The sequence below is a fragment of the Ceratina calcarata genome, unplaced genomic scaffold, assembly GCF_001652005.2.
Source record: "Ceratina calcarata isolate Rehan_Ccalc_2016 unplaced genomic scaffold, ASM165200v1 scaffold514.2, whole genome shotgun sequence".
NCBI lineage: Eukaryota > Metazoa > Arthropoda > Insecta > Hymenoptera > Apidae > Ceratina > Ceratina calcarata.
The window spans coordinates 1,736,294-1,750,545 of record NW_017175971.1 but is presented as its reverse complement, the minus strand read 5'-3'; the positions used below and the strand labels follow the sequence as shown (position 1 = coordinate 1,750,545).

Sequence of the window (14,252 nt, the reverse complement as noted above, 5' to 3'; positions counted from 1 at the left end):
TTTGCACCAATAATAACTGTGTAAAGATTGGTGCAAAGATTACTTCGTATGTCGCGCGGTGTAAGTCCGAACAAAGTTTATGGATAGACTTTATTATGGGATCTAGAATTGTTTCTTCCTCTGCAAGAATAAGTAGTGTAAATATTGAGTAATGATTTTAGGCTTTCGAAACTCTATCTTTATATCAGTTACCCTTTTGGAATGATAAGACTAAGTTCTCCAAGTCGGTTTGACTTGATGCATTTAAAAGTAACTTCTTATACTGATTAAAAACACTGACATTTGTGCTTTGCAACTTATTATTAGCCTCAGTGATATCAATTACCAGCGATTTTTCGAACTGTTGAATCTGTCCCAAAAGATCACCTGCAATGAGAAGCTTTACTTTGTATTCGCTAAAGGGAAAGTTCAATATGTTACCTATAGTTTGCATTAGAGTAAGGCACATTTGGAACAAATTCCAATCTTCGTGTTTTACTTTTTTGCGCTCTAATTGCCATATAGCAGCTTGATATTTTTCAAGACATTTGTTGAAGTAACTCTGTAAAAACATATTTTTACTGTACCTATTTAATACGGATATTTTCTTAAATTTAGTTCTTAACGACATACAGACAACGATTTCAGTAATCCGGGGTAACCACAGCCTTCCGTAAAAAGTTTACATCTTTTATTAGCTTCGTTTGCGTATTCCATTATTCTGGAAATACTAAGAGAAAGAACATTGATCGTGTCGCTTAAATCATCATGTGTAGATTTCATCGATTGAAGTTGAGACTCGAGCTGAGCTGTTTCATAGATATTATACTTTGTAACATGTGGAACATAAGGCGCGTAGATGGCTTGCGCTAACGATAACAGTTTCTGATTTTGCAATTTCCCATGGGACGACGTTTCAATCGCGCCTTGCAGATTTACCGCAAAATGTCTCGTAATTTGTTTAAGTTCAAGTAACAATGATAATTGCATAGCTGTCGAATGCTGCTTCAATATCGCCTCTATACATTCTGGAATTCCTGGATCTAAACTTCGCAAAAGATCAGCGTATACCTCAATTATCACGTCAATCGCTGTATTGGGAAATACTTGATGATACCACTTCACCTTTATCAAAATTATAGTTTAGACCAAACTTTTACATTAAATATGCTAATAAAAAATATAAGTCTATTACCTGATCGTTCCAGGTAGATAATAATTTATCATAATAAATATGAAGCCAGTAAGAAACATTTTCGTCCTGTGCCAATTCGATTGTTCTCCGCCATTCTTGACCTAGTGATACTTTTAAACAATTGTGATAATACTTGAGAAGTTGTGGCAAACGTTCCATTTTGCTGAAGATATCCACATAAATTTTTGACTGCTCTGAATATTCCATATTACAGACACGTATTAGAAATCTTCAGAGACGAGATAGCATGCGAATAAAACGAATATAAATTTACCCAAATTAGCAGCAGTGAATGCCTGAACTAATTTTGGACTAGCCATTGCCTCTAAGCGATTTTTTAAACCTTCTAACTGCAACTTTTTATCCTCGTAATCAACGACATTTACAAGCATAGACAAGGACTTTTGCATACTGAACAATTTATTTGCAATAGCTACTATATCTCCCGATTCAAACACCTGAAACATAATTAATACTATGAAAGCATAGATTCAGCTTGCCTCTAACGCATAATATACCTCTTCAACGTCGTTAGCTAGCACACTCCAATTATCAGCCTCATGTAAACCTTGCTTGGCATTCTGCAAGTCCGTTTTTATCCTGTCTATCCTCTCTAATGTTGCCATTGAGGAGGCAGTATCTTTTTCCACCTATTCATACGCATACAATAAATATTACTCTTAAATAGCTCCCAGTTGGATTACTTTGAGAGACAAGAGATAAAACCTTTTCTATTTCATGTTTAACAGCAACCATCTTTTCCATAAGTGCTAACGCTTCTTGCTGTAAAAGCTGTGTGTCTCTTAAAACTCTTGGTAAACTTGAAAGAATAGATTGACTGGTTTCCTCTAAGGCACCGTTGACTTGTTGCACATACAATTGCAACTTCATCACCAACGACGAGACAAACGCCTAAAGCCGGTAATATTTTATTTAAAAGAATATTTAATCAAAGGGATGGGAAAAAATAAAATTAGGTCACACAAGCATTGTTTAAATACAAATTTTTTAATGAATCGAATATTTCGTAAACGCATTGATCGTTCGATAAGATATTTTTGTTTGCGGTGCAGGAAGGGAAGCAAAAAAATCATTTTTGAAAAAGGTACACGGTGTCATTGACCCGTGATGCAATGGATGCAGTCAGTTAGTGACTGACTAGTGCAGCTGAAATTCAAAAACTGTGTCACGGGAAGAAAGAGGACCGCGCGAGTAGGATCATCATAATTGTAAGACTCACATCTTTATTCTCTTGTGCTTCAGCGGACTTGAACGTTTTATTAATCCAATCTTTGACATCGAACGTATCCTCGGAAAAAGCGGATACATCCTGAAAGTGACCATTTAAGGTTAGATTACGATCTCATTTATTCACTACGAATATTTTCTTATTCATACGAAAGACAGTCAGCATTTTGAACGTCTCATATACGCGAGCTGCGGTAACGATTTAAGATAGATCTTTTCCAATTTCTAATTTTTTTGACAAACGGAAGTTTGTGAATGACGTAGAAAGGTTAAAAATTACTGACTTTTGGTTGCTTACCATGATGAAATTTTTATTTACGACGAATTCCCGAATATAGTGTCACGTGAGAAGATTCAAAATTAAAGAAGATTTATTGTGAGAAATTATTTTCCCTACGCTCGATTACTTTTGTCACCGCAGGATTGCATCGCTACGGGACTACGGTACCAATGCACTTTACGTATTGCTTCAGCGGGACCTAAAAGAACGTCTTCGTTATCGTGCAGGTACCGGATTCGCGATCAAATCCTAAATTGTTCAACGCGTTTTCTCTATTTTCTTACATCTCCGTTATCATATTACTCTACATTCTCGAAAAATATTCAGTGCTTGACAACGTGTAATTGGACGGATCGATTGTGTAAATTTCGCGCAAGATTTATATTCGGCTAACACATTCTAGGTTAACATGTTCAGTTTATTAGATAAGAAAAAATCTCGTAAAAATTGCTATTGCGATAAGGATAAAATTGATATAACGCATAATGTTGTACGATGAGAAACAAGGAACAATTGAAATTAAACAAGGACCGATTGAGTACGAGACGAGTGCTACGTTTCGTTTCCTAACATGATTGTGATAAAACGGCTTGTATTATCTCGGATTCCAGACGGATACTGTGCGGAAAAGAGCTTCCTGGAAGAGTGTACCACCCTTTTGCGATGATCAACTTAACTTTAGCGTAACACAGTTCATCTCTCTGGTTTCCGACGAACTGGCTAGCCTTGCAAGAAGTCGTAAATCGAAGAGGAACAGGGAGAGAAAATGGAGAGCAGCATGTTATCAGCCACTTCCGGGCCCTTTGTTCATTGCCACGCCTCCGAAACTGCGTTTGCGCGCGACGATTTGCGCAACAGTTGGAAGTTGGATTTTTGCCTCGAAATAGCTTCAACCCCGACGAGAATAAGGAAAGCTAGCTGAGCAGAACGGCAACGACCATATTATGCCCTTTTCTGTCCGGACGTCGAACGCATCGCCTGTTTAAGAAAAGGCTCGCTGCTTTCAGGTTGTGATGTACATGCATAAGCTACATTTTTTCTATGTTTTTCCAGCACCTGTTACCCATCATTCGATAACCTGATTCATATCCATTCCGGTAATTAGAATATACCTATAACTTTCTTAGTTGCTCGTAATTTCGAGGTAACATCGTGAAGTTTCGCGTTCGCGTGTGTAATAAGGAAATTATTCTTTCGCATAAAGTTGAACTTTATTACGTACAGCAATCAGGCTCAATCAGTAGAGCATATTAGAATCGTATGCATTTAATGTCGCGTATAAAGTGCGCCGATCAGAAGTCCAATTTTGTAATCTTGCTGTGCATATGAATGCGTGCCGCTGATAAATTGTCCTTCAATTCGACACCGGCAGGAACTTTGGAAAAATCACTGTTTCATGTTCATCGAAGAACAAACAATGACCAAGCAATGTCACCTATCATTTTTTTCTATAATTACGTCCGTGTCACGTTTTCCTATTTTCATTTACGTTAGCGAACATTGAAAAAACTGTTGATCATCATTTTTTATTTTATCGATGATACATTTATTGTGTACATGTTAAACAGTTTTGGTTCAATAATTTTGCTGAAACGTCATGCAACTTTGTTCGAATACATTTGATATTCAATAGACGTTTGAAATGGAAATTAGCGCGGAACGACAGTCATCGCGCGAATAGAAAAATTATGGATCCATCACCCTTATACGGAAAGATGTTGTATCCGGTCCCAGGACGAACTATGCGAAGCAACGGTTCGTAGGAAGGGTAAGAGGTGCCCTCGGCCTTGAAGCTAGTATTAGCCAATCCCAGGCCTTTATCCGTTGACAGAGGGCACGGGATTAGCTTAATGTTCTCCACGGTACCAACTACTTCCGAGTCCGTTTCCGGCTGCAACAACAGGTTTTCGAAAGGGCAGACGCTCGCTGAGTTCACTATACAACAGGTAACGCCGATTTTCTTCTCTCCCCCTTTTTTCGATTAGTTTCCATTGAGCACTACATTCTTCTAATGCACTGCCGATTAAAAAGCGTGAAAAACAAATGATTATCAATGCGATAACGAGTCAGTGAAACAACTCGCTTTTTCTCGTTTCCCGCATGGGAAAGATACGCGATTTAGACCGAAAAACAATTTGCTTGGCTCCGATTATGCATACTCGGATGATGAACGCGATGGGATTGTTGTGGTTGTGTAGCACAGGGAACCGATCTTTCATTGGTAGAAATGCAGCGATCAATTAGAAGGAATGTGAGACGAGAGAGAAAGAGAGAGAGAGAGAAAGAGAAAGAGTCTGATGATTCGTCTGAAATGTTCGTCCCTGTGACACATAGCCGAAAGCATTTGGTAACAGCGTTTGGTGTGATGCTCGTGTTACGTCTGGCTGCGATATAAATTACATTGGACCAGCCGATCTGTTATCTCTGATTTCCTGTAGACTAAACCACAGAATTAATTATTTTTTAAGTTTTTCCTCTAACGTGAAAACCCTTAACAAAAATACACACACGCTTAAAAGATCCAGAGCGAGTACTTCCGATGAGGTCGAACCATTACCTAATGCACGAACTCGGTATTTGAGCTTACTTGTAAATAACGTTTCCAAGCACTATGTGCCACGGCTTGAAAAATTGTCTTTTTGAAAGTTTCAGAAATAACGATCCGGCGACCGAATATGTAACCCCCATTTAATTCAGGGGGTCGCTGAAAGTTTCGTAAGACAATCAATGGCATCGTCGGGTACTTTCCTAAGTAAACGTACCGGGGATGTTGACGGATGAAATTAATGATCTTCCTTCAATCTCGTCTGATTGCAGTTCTTTTCTCGAAAATTTCTCCGTATTTCCTTATCTCTCATTTTTCCTCCGCTTTAAGAGACTTGCTTGAGTAAGAAACATAAAGAAATATTTCGCGGCGGTAATAAAAGTAACGCGCAGTATAAAATGAGAATCGCATTCCGTGCGCTTGGTAGTAGCATTGCGCTGTGCAATATGATCGACCGTTCCAAGGTAAAAGGTCCTTAACCCATCTAAGGATGTCGAGAACCGCGAACAATCGAGCCTTGAGAAATGGAAAAGGATGTTAGGTTTTCCTGCGATCCTCGAACGTTTTAAAGCGGTTTTTAATCGAGGCGAGCATTCAGAGTAAAACGCGAAGATCGTATCGCTGAGAAAAGATGCGCGGGCACGGGTGGGCACGGGTGTCGGTGATACGTTTGATCGCGTTCAGGCTCAAGCGTAGGCTTATCTCGGAGCGTATATACGCGGGGAGGATGAAATTATTCAGCCAGTAACGGCAGGGACTGTACCAAGCTCGGCGCGCTACACTTCTGAGAAAATAAACTCTCCCGCGCTTGTTCGGTACCCATAGGTTCCGCGCAGCCAGCCACTTCCTTCGTGGATTCTCTTCCTCGAAGATCGAGTTGATTCGAATAGCCACGCTCTTCCCCTGGGGACCATAAGGGGACGAGCCTCCTCCTCTTCCTCCTCCTCTGCCTCCTCTTCTCGACTGCGCAATTCGCGTTGCAGAAAAAAAAAAGAAAAAGAAAAACACGTAGAGACGGCGAAAAAGGTAAAAAGGAACGAGGCGAATGGGATATCGAATTTTTTTGCGGCCCCTCCTCGCTTTGCGCCTATATTGATTTTTAGAAATTCCTCGCGAGACGGCCGAACGGCGAGCGTAGGAACGAACGAGCGAGCGAGCGAACGAAACGTACAAGCGAAGGAAAGAAACACAGCGGCCGGAAAAGAAACATAAGCGTGTAGCCCTCGAGCCATTGCGCGTCCTAGGGCGGTGCGGCTCTGTTTTACGAAACCTTTTTAACGGGCAACGTCCGATAGAAACCGGGAGAACGTAATTAACTCTAGACTTATCAAGCCGAAGGAGCTGCCGTGTGTACCGCGAAAACGCGGAACGTCTATATTTCATCTCGAGAATTCTCTCCGAATTCTTGACTCGATCCAAACGTTCTTATGTCTTCCTGCAAATTAACGATGCGAACGCTCGTTACGTAATTCATTAAGACGTGTTCTCTTGTTTCGCATAAGCTCTTCGAACGTTTTGTTCTTATTCTAAGTACACGTTCAATTACGTTTTAGCATATTGAATGTGTCGCTTGTTGTAAAAACCTCGGTTAGCCGACGTTTGACGCATGTCGTCAAATATTAGCAAAAAGATATTAAAAAATTCGTTCGTTTACTAATTTGAATTTAAAAATTTCATATTTAAAAATAGTATCTCAAGGAGACACAAACAAGAACTATACTTTGGGACAGTAGTAGTAGCAGCGAAAACAATAGGTAATAAAAGGAACGACTGAACAATTTATTCTGTACAGAAATAATAAAGCGATGTTTGGTCAAAACAGATAGAATGTTTGCCCGGGAGCAAGTATTTTCAATGAATCGTTGAAAATCTCATCGGTAAAGCAGGTGGAACGGTGGTAAGAGTGCGGTGCACGAACCTGCATATTTGAAAGTATTCGTAAGAATGTTTTGCGGCATTTGTTTGTGACAACAGGAAAATTCCCACCCGCGATAGAAATAATGCGAGACGGCCCTGCTTATAGTCGAAAGCAATCGAAGGTAGTCGAAGTCGTCCGAGGACAGTGGAAAATAGTGGGATGCTTCCCCTCTTGCGCTTACGACCATCCCCTCGATCTCCCACCATCGGATGTATCCCTTCCTACAAGCACGATGTTACTATCTCTGTTTCTCTCGTACACGTTGACGGTCGTTCTCAGTCTCTTCCTCCTCCCTCTCTGTCTCGCTCTGACAAGCTGTCTCCCTCTCTCTACCCTTTCGTCTTTGTCCGTCTCTCTTTCTCTTTCTTGCTCGTTCAGCTCGTTCTTAACGTCAAACCACTTAGGGCCGCGGACCTCGGCAGTCAGTCGATCTTTCCTAGCAGCAGCATTCCGGCATTTTCCACCTGATCGCGCGCGGGCGGTCCGGCAAACGCCATTTTGTTCGTCACGTCGTTTGATCGTCACACGTCTCCTCGTTAGAGAGAGGATCCTCGTGCGTACAACGTTTGTATGTGCTGCGTGCCCTCCACGCCCCGTGGAACACCTGCGTTATCAAAAACAACAAACGAACGCGAGCGACGCACTTCGTAACACACGCGCGTTTATTGTGTGGTGCCGGTGATTTACTTTACGCCCGTCCATTCTGTCAACGGACAGCGATCTCTTTGGGACGGGAACGAGACGGACGCGCCGGGTGTTGTTTTTCCGTTGACGAGACCCGCACGGGACGGAGTGCGTGACCCCGCGTGGTGTTCTCTCTCTCCTCTAAATGTTACTCTTCTCACGAGCACGTTAAGAACGACAGCCAGCGGACCGATTCACCAGAACGTGAGTACGCACCATGTTTTCTTCCGTATAATCTCGCGAATCTCGACTGTCTTCCCGTCTATCGCGCGCTCGGACGTTAGAGATCTTGTTTTTTCCTGCCTGCATGGCATCGTCTGCCATGTTAGACCGGCGTCTCTTTCTCTTTCTCCCTTCTGCGCTCCCTCTTTTTCGTTCTCTTTCCCACTCTCTTTTTACTCTATCCCTTCTCGCGCTGTTCCCCTTCCTTCCAGCTGCGTGTAAACGCGCTCTCTACCGCCCCTCTCACGGTTCTGCAGGAGCGTCGACACGAATTTTCCGATTGCAAATTTTAATGATAACAACAGTGACGACGACGATGACAGTCCTATGCCGGTGAGAAACGACGAAGACGCTGCCTGTCAAACAATCGTCTTCATTGACGCGCTTCACCCCGACGTTTCTCTCTTTCTCCTCGTGACCCGTGCGCCTAAGTATTCGTTACGAGCGGCTGATATACAACCGTTGGAAGTAAGCGGGAAGAAGAGGGAGAACAAACACAGGCTTGGAGAGAGAGAGAGGGCCGAAACGAGCACGCTCTCGTGGAACGAATCGCGAGTCAGATAGGAACAAACGTGTCCCCGCGATTCTACGCGAATGTGTATACCAACGTTTCTTTCGCCCTTTTTAACGTTTTTTCGGCATCATACTTTTTCGCAGAAAGCGTGCGCGCTTTTCGAGACTGGCATGACCCTAAAACAGTTCGGCCACACCAGTATGATCCAGTCCTATTACGTAGGGTATATGTGCGTCCGCTTTGAACGACGTAGGCGCGGTTCTTGACACCTACGTGTTATCGACCATTTAGCACGTGCTCGTTCGATGCTACGAGATGATAACGCATCGAAATGTAACCAATCAAACTAACCGAAGTTCTGTTTATTTCGTGCGTTCGCGCGAAAGCGCGGGAACCGAGGTCGGGCCGCGAGACATGAGGTTTTTAAATGTTTACCTGGCGGAGGAGGCACGTGCTCGAGAAAAACGTTTCACGTTTTCGAGTAGAAATTGCGTCTTCGGATCGCAGTGTTTTCGAATGGAGGTGACTCATCATTACGAATCAGATTAAGGAAGGAGCTTTCCGTGAATACCTCGCCGCGACGCGCAGTAACAGGGAACGATAGTTAATTCAATGCTTATCTTCGTGTGGAAATTTTTCGTTCTAGGAAAAGTTCTAATCAGTCTTGTCGTTTTTGTAAAGCACTGACTTGCAAATTTCTGTTGCAATTTTCATAATAGTTTGATACCACTTTGTGCGCGTTTCTCGTCAACGATCCTTTTTTTGTTATTCCATGACGGAAGTTGTCACCGGCGAATACCTCTGCGTTTTTGTGAAACGTAATAGAACGTGAGACGATGAGATGTATTTTCGCCGCGGACTATCGTTATCTGTAGTGTATTGTCGCGCGCGAACGACGCGGCAAAAATTTTTATCAGAGAAAAAATTCAATCGCTATCGTCTCCAGTTTTTGCTCATTAAAACGAACCTCTTTATTGCTCATCCTCGGATACGGTTTTTCAAAGCCGATGATCTACGCTCGGAACGAAGTTATCGAGACTGTAAAAAATCCTATTGTGCCGAGTGATGCGCTTTTTCTTTCATATAAAAATTGCGTTATCTCACGTCAGTGATTCTCGTGGACGATGCGTCATAGTGAATTATTAAACTCTTCGAAAAAGAGCAGCTACACATGCACTTGACGTCATCGCAGACCACCTGCCTTATACGCAATTTTCTGACACGTGGTGTGCCCGATGCGTTTTACTCATAGTAATTTATGTGATCGGTCGTCGTCGGGGTTTTTCCAAAAATAACACCACGGCCGACGATTCGCGACATATCGGAAAATTACCGATTGCCATTGTGACTCGCAATTTTTTCGTAGCACCTTTTCGAGGCTGATCGTGGGAAATCGTACGCTTTCCAACGTGTTCATGAATTTTTATGGACGTTTCCCCCGTTTCGGTGGAAAATAAGGCGAGCATCGAGAGCCACGGGCCAGCGGGAGAAGAAATGTCGTATCGCATCGCGCCTCGTTCGAAAACGTTCCTGGCATCGGTTTCGTGATCGTTTCGTAGTCTGTAAAGAACCACGATTGCGCAATCGTCGCCGAGATCAAGCCTGAAATTTTCCAAATGAAAATACAAATCCGCCTTCCGTTCCTTTCACGTTTCAAACGAAATCAGGTATCATTGAAAGCCGCGTGATTCGCCGTATTCTACTTTACACGACCCACGAGTTTGTAATACGTAAACCGTGGCTGTAGCTTATATTTGCTGGCTCGTTAGCTCGAGCTTGTCTAAGATTAGGATTAACCGAGAATACTATTTATATTTTTTTTTAACTCGTTTAAGACGTCCTTTCTTTTTTCGCCGATTCACTTCCGACCGAAAATCGTCTTTCTACATTCTTCGAGCGCTCGCGCACACTCATTTCGTCGATTTTTCCATCGATTCGCTTGAATATTGAACAACTTATTGCATACGAATGAATACAAAAAAGTTCACTGATGACTGTAAATAGTATATATAGATATAATACGTCAACCGCTTTGGTCGTGTCGAAAGGAATAAAAATGCACAAATGACAATGATAATCGGCAACGATGACAGCGCAAGAGTGGGGCTGATTATAATGTCTAATCATAAACACGGCTGCGATTCAGAGATCAATCTCGAGGATTAATCGGGAAGAGATGAGGAAGGCGTCATGTCGTTCGCGATCGAGAAAACATAAAGACGATCTCGGGTACTCACGCAGCCATGCGGTTCCGAAGCACGCCGGCTTATTATGGCCGTCACGGTGCGAACGACCTCTGTTCAGTGTAGAAAACCACGGTGTAACGACATCCGCGAAGATTCGGCAACGGTTGCATCGTATTGAGGAACTTGAAAATATGCAAATGCATCGTGATTCGCGATTAGCGAACGTTCTAATCTGGACTGCAAAACTGTTCCTAGAAAATAGCAAAATATGTTAATCTACTCTAATTTTTAGAATTCGTATAACAACGAGCATGAATAAGGAAATGGAAAATATTCGGGGACAAGAATTGGAAAATATGATGAAGTAAAGAGGACTTTAACTTATTTTCTGCGAATAACAAATTGCGTGTTTATCGGGATCTTCTTGAGCAGCGGTGGAAGTGTTACACGAGTAGCAATGGCGAACCACTACGGATGCAACATCTCTCGACGTTTGCACACGAGTGGGGATAGGAGAGTCAATATCGAAGATAACCGTGCGAACGTCTTGACTCCCGGCCCCGTTCAATCTTTTTCCGTGCCATGAAAAATGTGTTCACTCTCAGAGGCCGATGCCGCTTCTTTTCCCTCCCGCGTGCAACGCACGGCCGCGCGTGTTTCTGTAACATGCCCGGATAGTGACCCGCGTAAAACACTCCGGAACTGTTGATATCGTTACATATTTGCGTTGCCGCACGGTCCCATTGTTGAAAAACACCGACAGATAATTAGACTGTATCGTTTTTACTCGTGCCGCGGTATCGTTCGCGCATAAATATTAAACGCGACGCCAGTTTCGCTTAGAAAATTTTCGTATCCGACAACAAAAATGATCGCGTAACTTTTTGCGTCGCTTTTTGTTTTCCTTCTTCTTTATACGTAACTCACAGCCGAGTTCCACAGTGCCTTAGTACAAACCGACGACAGAATCTTGTCTTCTAGGTATTTCAAATATTATTATCATTTTTTCTGTCTTCTCTTTTTCTCTGCGCGTTTAATACGGCGTAAGAAGGATTTCTATCATCATCGTTACTAGCATATTTTTCCTGGTAAACACTAATAAGTCGTGACGAACGGCACTGGCTCGTTCCTAAGGCCGACGCGAAGTTTAGTACGTTTTCTTTTCTTCTCGCTTTTTTTCTCTCCACTTCGCCGTTTCTATTTACAAGGAAATTTCTGTTTTCGCTGAAATGAAATCGATTAAGAACCGTGCGTCATTGTGACGTTTTGTGGAAGGATACGTATAAGCTTCTTTAAAAGGCATGGGTACCTGCGGCTTTATGTTTAATTCATCAACGCTTCATTAAATGCGAATTAATTTTGCATCCAGCGTTGCGATTCAATTTTTAACGAGCCGTGTTTTGTTTCAATTTTTTCCGGATCTTTAATTGTCCGTTAGTCCCAAGTTCTCTGATCACTCCGTCTTCTATTTACGATACTTCTCGTCGATCTTATTCCGGCGACGCTTTTCAAAAAAACTTTTATCCACTTTGAACACATTAAGTAATTAGCATGCAAATGTCTTAGCAATTTGCACGTGTTTTACTACAGAGTAATACGCGAATATATTAACGATAATAGTAAATCATTGATAATGAAATTCTTCTCGCGCCGGATAAATTTATCCGTGTAATAATAATTCTCTTGCAAGAACCGCTTTTAATCGACGCCACGCGTGAATGAGGGTTAAGGGTTGTTGCCCTAGAAAATGCTTCTGCTAGTATACACATCAACAGTCACAACTTTCAGGACACTTCCAAGTGTTCATTGTCTATAAAAGAGTTTGATAAATATTACAAATTAATCTATCTGAAAGATTACATTAAATAATATAGTAATTCAATTATCGGAATGTACAATGAATTATGAACTGAATATCTGAAGTTTCTTCAGAATCTAAAGTATTCTTCAATTAAAAATAATAAATTTCAATTTGTTCACATTCTTGGAACTATTTATTCATTATATGTTTCATTATAACACGTACTGAGACTCATATAGGAGGGCGTACGTACACACGCGCGCACGTAGCTTATTAGGTGAATTGTCGGGTCGAGAGATGGTGAAACTGAGCGAAGTAGATCAAATTTCAAAACGCAGACACTACTGTCGCCGGTTCGGCTTTCTCTCCCTCGCCGGTTGGCCGTACAAAAACTTCAAATTCCGCGTCGTCGTCGTCGGGATAAACGCCGCGGGCGAAATTGCCGGTATGATTAATGCCGCGACGCAAAGTTAACGTAAACGTGGCCGCCTATGGAAAAGTCGATAAATGACAAAAAATAGGCACGAGTGGAATTAAGAGAAATTCCACGAGCTGTTCGTCGATTCACGTACGCGTGAAAGTTACTGGCTGCCGCGCGACGACGCTTTTTCCCCCGCAACGATCGCGAGGCCGCGGAACGGTTTTCAATTTATTTTCGCGGATCGCAGCTCGTTCAAAAACATCGTCGTTTTCGGTGCTTTCTCGCCTTGCGTAAACAAAACGGATTTTTCGCCGAACACCGGAGGCAGAAAATTGAGCGACTACATCCGCGGCGCGGCAACTACGTTTTTCGCGCCGCGGATGTAGAAACGGGATTGAGACGTCCGCGTCGCGGGACGTAATTAGTCCTTTTGATCCGACGATTTCTAGATTTTCTATAAAATTGCGCGCCGGATGGGAGGCGCGCGGGCCAGAGCTTTCCCACGTGTTTCGTTCAATTCTACTTTCGCACGGTGCGAAGTGATACCTGCCCGTGCGTGTACAACAGCCAGGGACAATTAAATGCCAATAAGAGCCGAGTAGGCGCGTGTAAAGGCTCTAGCTGTGCCGGAGCTGGGGTTTCTCCTCGAGGAACGTGGCTAATCTGGAAGAAAGAGGAGCTCTCGAGGACGGGTCGCCGTAAAATCTCTTCGATTTTCACACGTTGCGTTCAAAACACATAGCCGGGGTTAACACGTCCAGCCGAATCGATTCCCTCTTTCTTCTCCCTTCGTCCCATTTTCTTCCGAGTGCGAACCGATTCACTTTGGTCAAACGCGTGTGCCGTCTTACTTCGGTTTCTCATTTCTTTTTCCCCTGCTTTATTTGCACATCGTTCGAGCAGTTTCCGCTGATAAGGATGATTTAGACGTCATAAAACGTAAAGTATCGGGCAAAAGTTGGCTGGAGAACTAAACAATATTGTGCGTCGTCGCGTTTAAATACAAGGTTATTGTAGGAAACGGCACGATTTTACTGTAAATCACTATAAATACATCGTAAACTACTTCGCATTGCTCAGTTTTGCGAACAGAGGGAACGGAAACTTGCCAAGTTGATGATTCTATGGGGCGTCGCTGGAGGAGGCCATTTTAAAGTACAAAAGCTCACTTCGCTCCGAGCAGAATAATCGTTACCCATACCATGTTACAAAGCGCGTAGGTTTGTTCTTCGTTTTACACGCGTCTCTCTCTCGGTACA

At 42.7% G+C, this 14,252-nt stretch overlaps 2 protein-coding genes and 1 long non-coding RNA gene across 7 annotated transcripts in view; 1 reads left to right on the top strand and 2 right to left on the bottom strand.

Moving 5' to 3' along the window:
- Positions 1–3: 3 nt before the first annotated feature.
- Positions 4–3,481, bottom strand: Cog7 (conserved oligomeric Golgi complex subunit 7; the record flags this gene model as incomplete). The annotated part of the gene is made up of 11 exons (XM_026816346.1): positions 2,987–3,481; positions 2,721–2,901; positions 2,415–2,504; positions 1,901–2,086; positions 1,693–1,824; positions 1,449–1,632; positions 1,175–1,368; positions 613–1,104; positions 421–541; positions 193–366; positions 4–120 (listed from the first exon to the last, which is right to left on the bottom strand). Coding segments are annotated over exons 2-11 (1,693 nt in total), but the record flags the coding sequence as incomplete, so codon positions are not given.
- Positions 3,482–4,548: 1,067 nt separating this feature from the next.
- Positions 4,549–14,252, top strand: part of LOC108628260 (zinc finger and BTB domain-containing protein 20) — a 70,036-nt gene continuing 60,332 nt past the window's right edge. For 2 of the 5 annotated variants that reach the window (XM_026816372.1, XM_026816366.1), the window contains exon 1: positions 4,549–4,648. The gene's annotated coding sequence lies outside the window, so the exon portion shown is untranslated. Of the gene's footprint in view, positions 4,649–7,971; positions 8,054–14,252 lie in introns of those variants that run through there. The other 3 variants (XM_018030054.2, XM_018030055.2, XM_026816371.1) reach the window with 2 other exon arrangements.
- LOC113464750 (uncharacterized) lies at positions 4,797–12,559 on the bottom strand. Its single transcript, XR_003389604.1, has 3 exons — positions 10,823–12,559; positions 5,465–6,210; positions 4,797–5,406 (listed from the first exon to the last, which is right to left on the bottom strand). It is a non-coding gene; the product is annotated as an uncharacterized LOC113464750 (long non-coding RNA).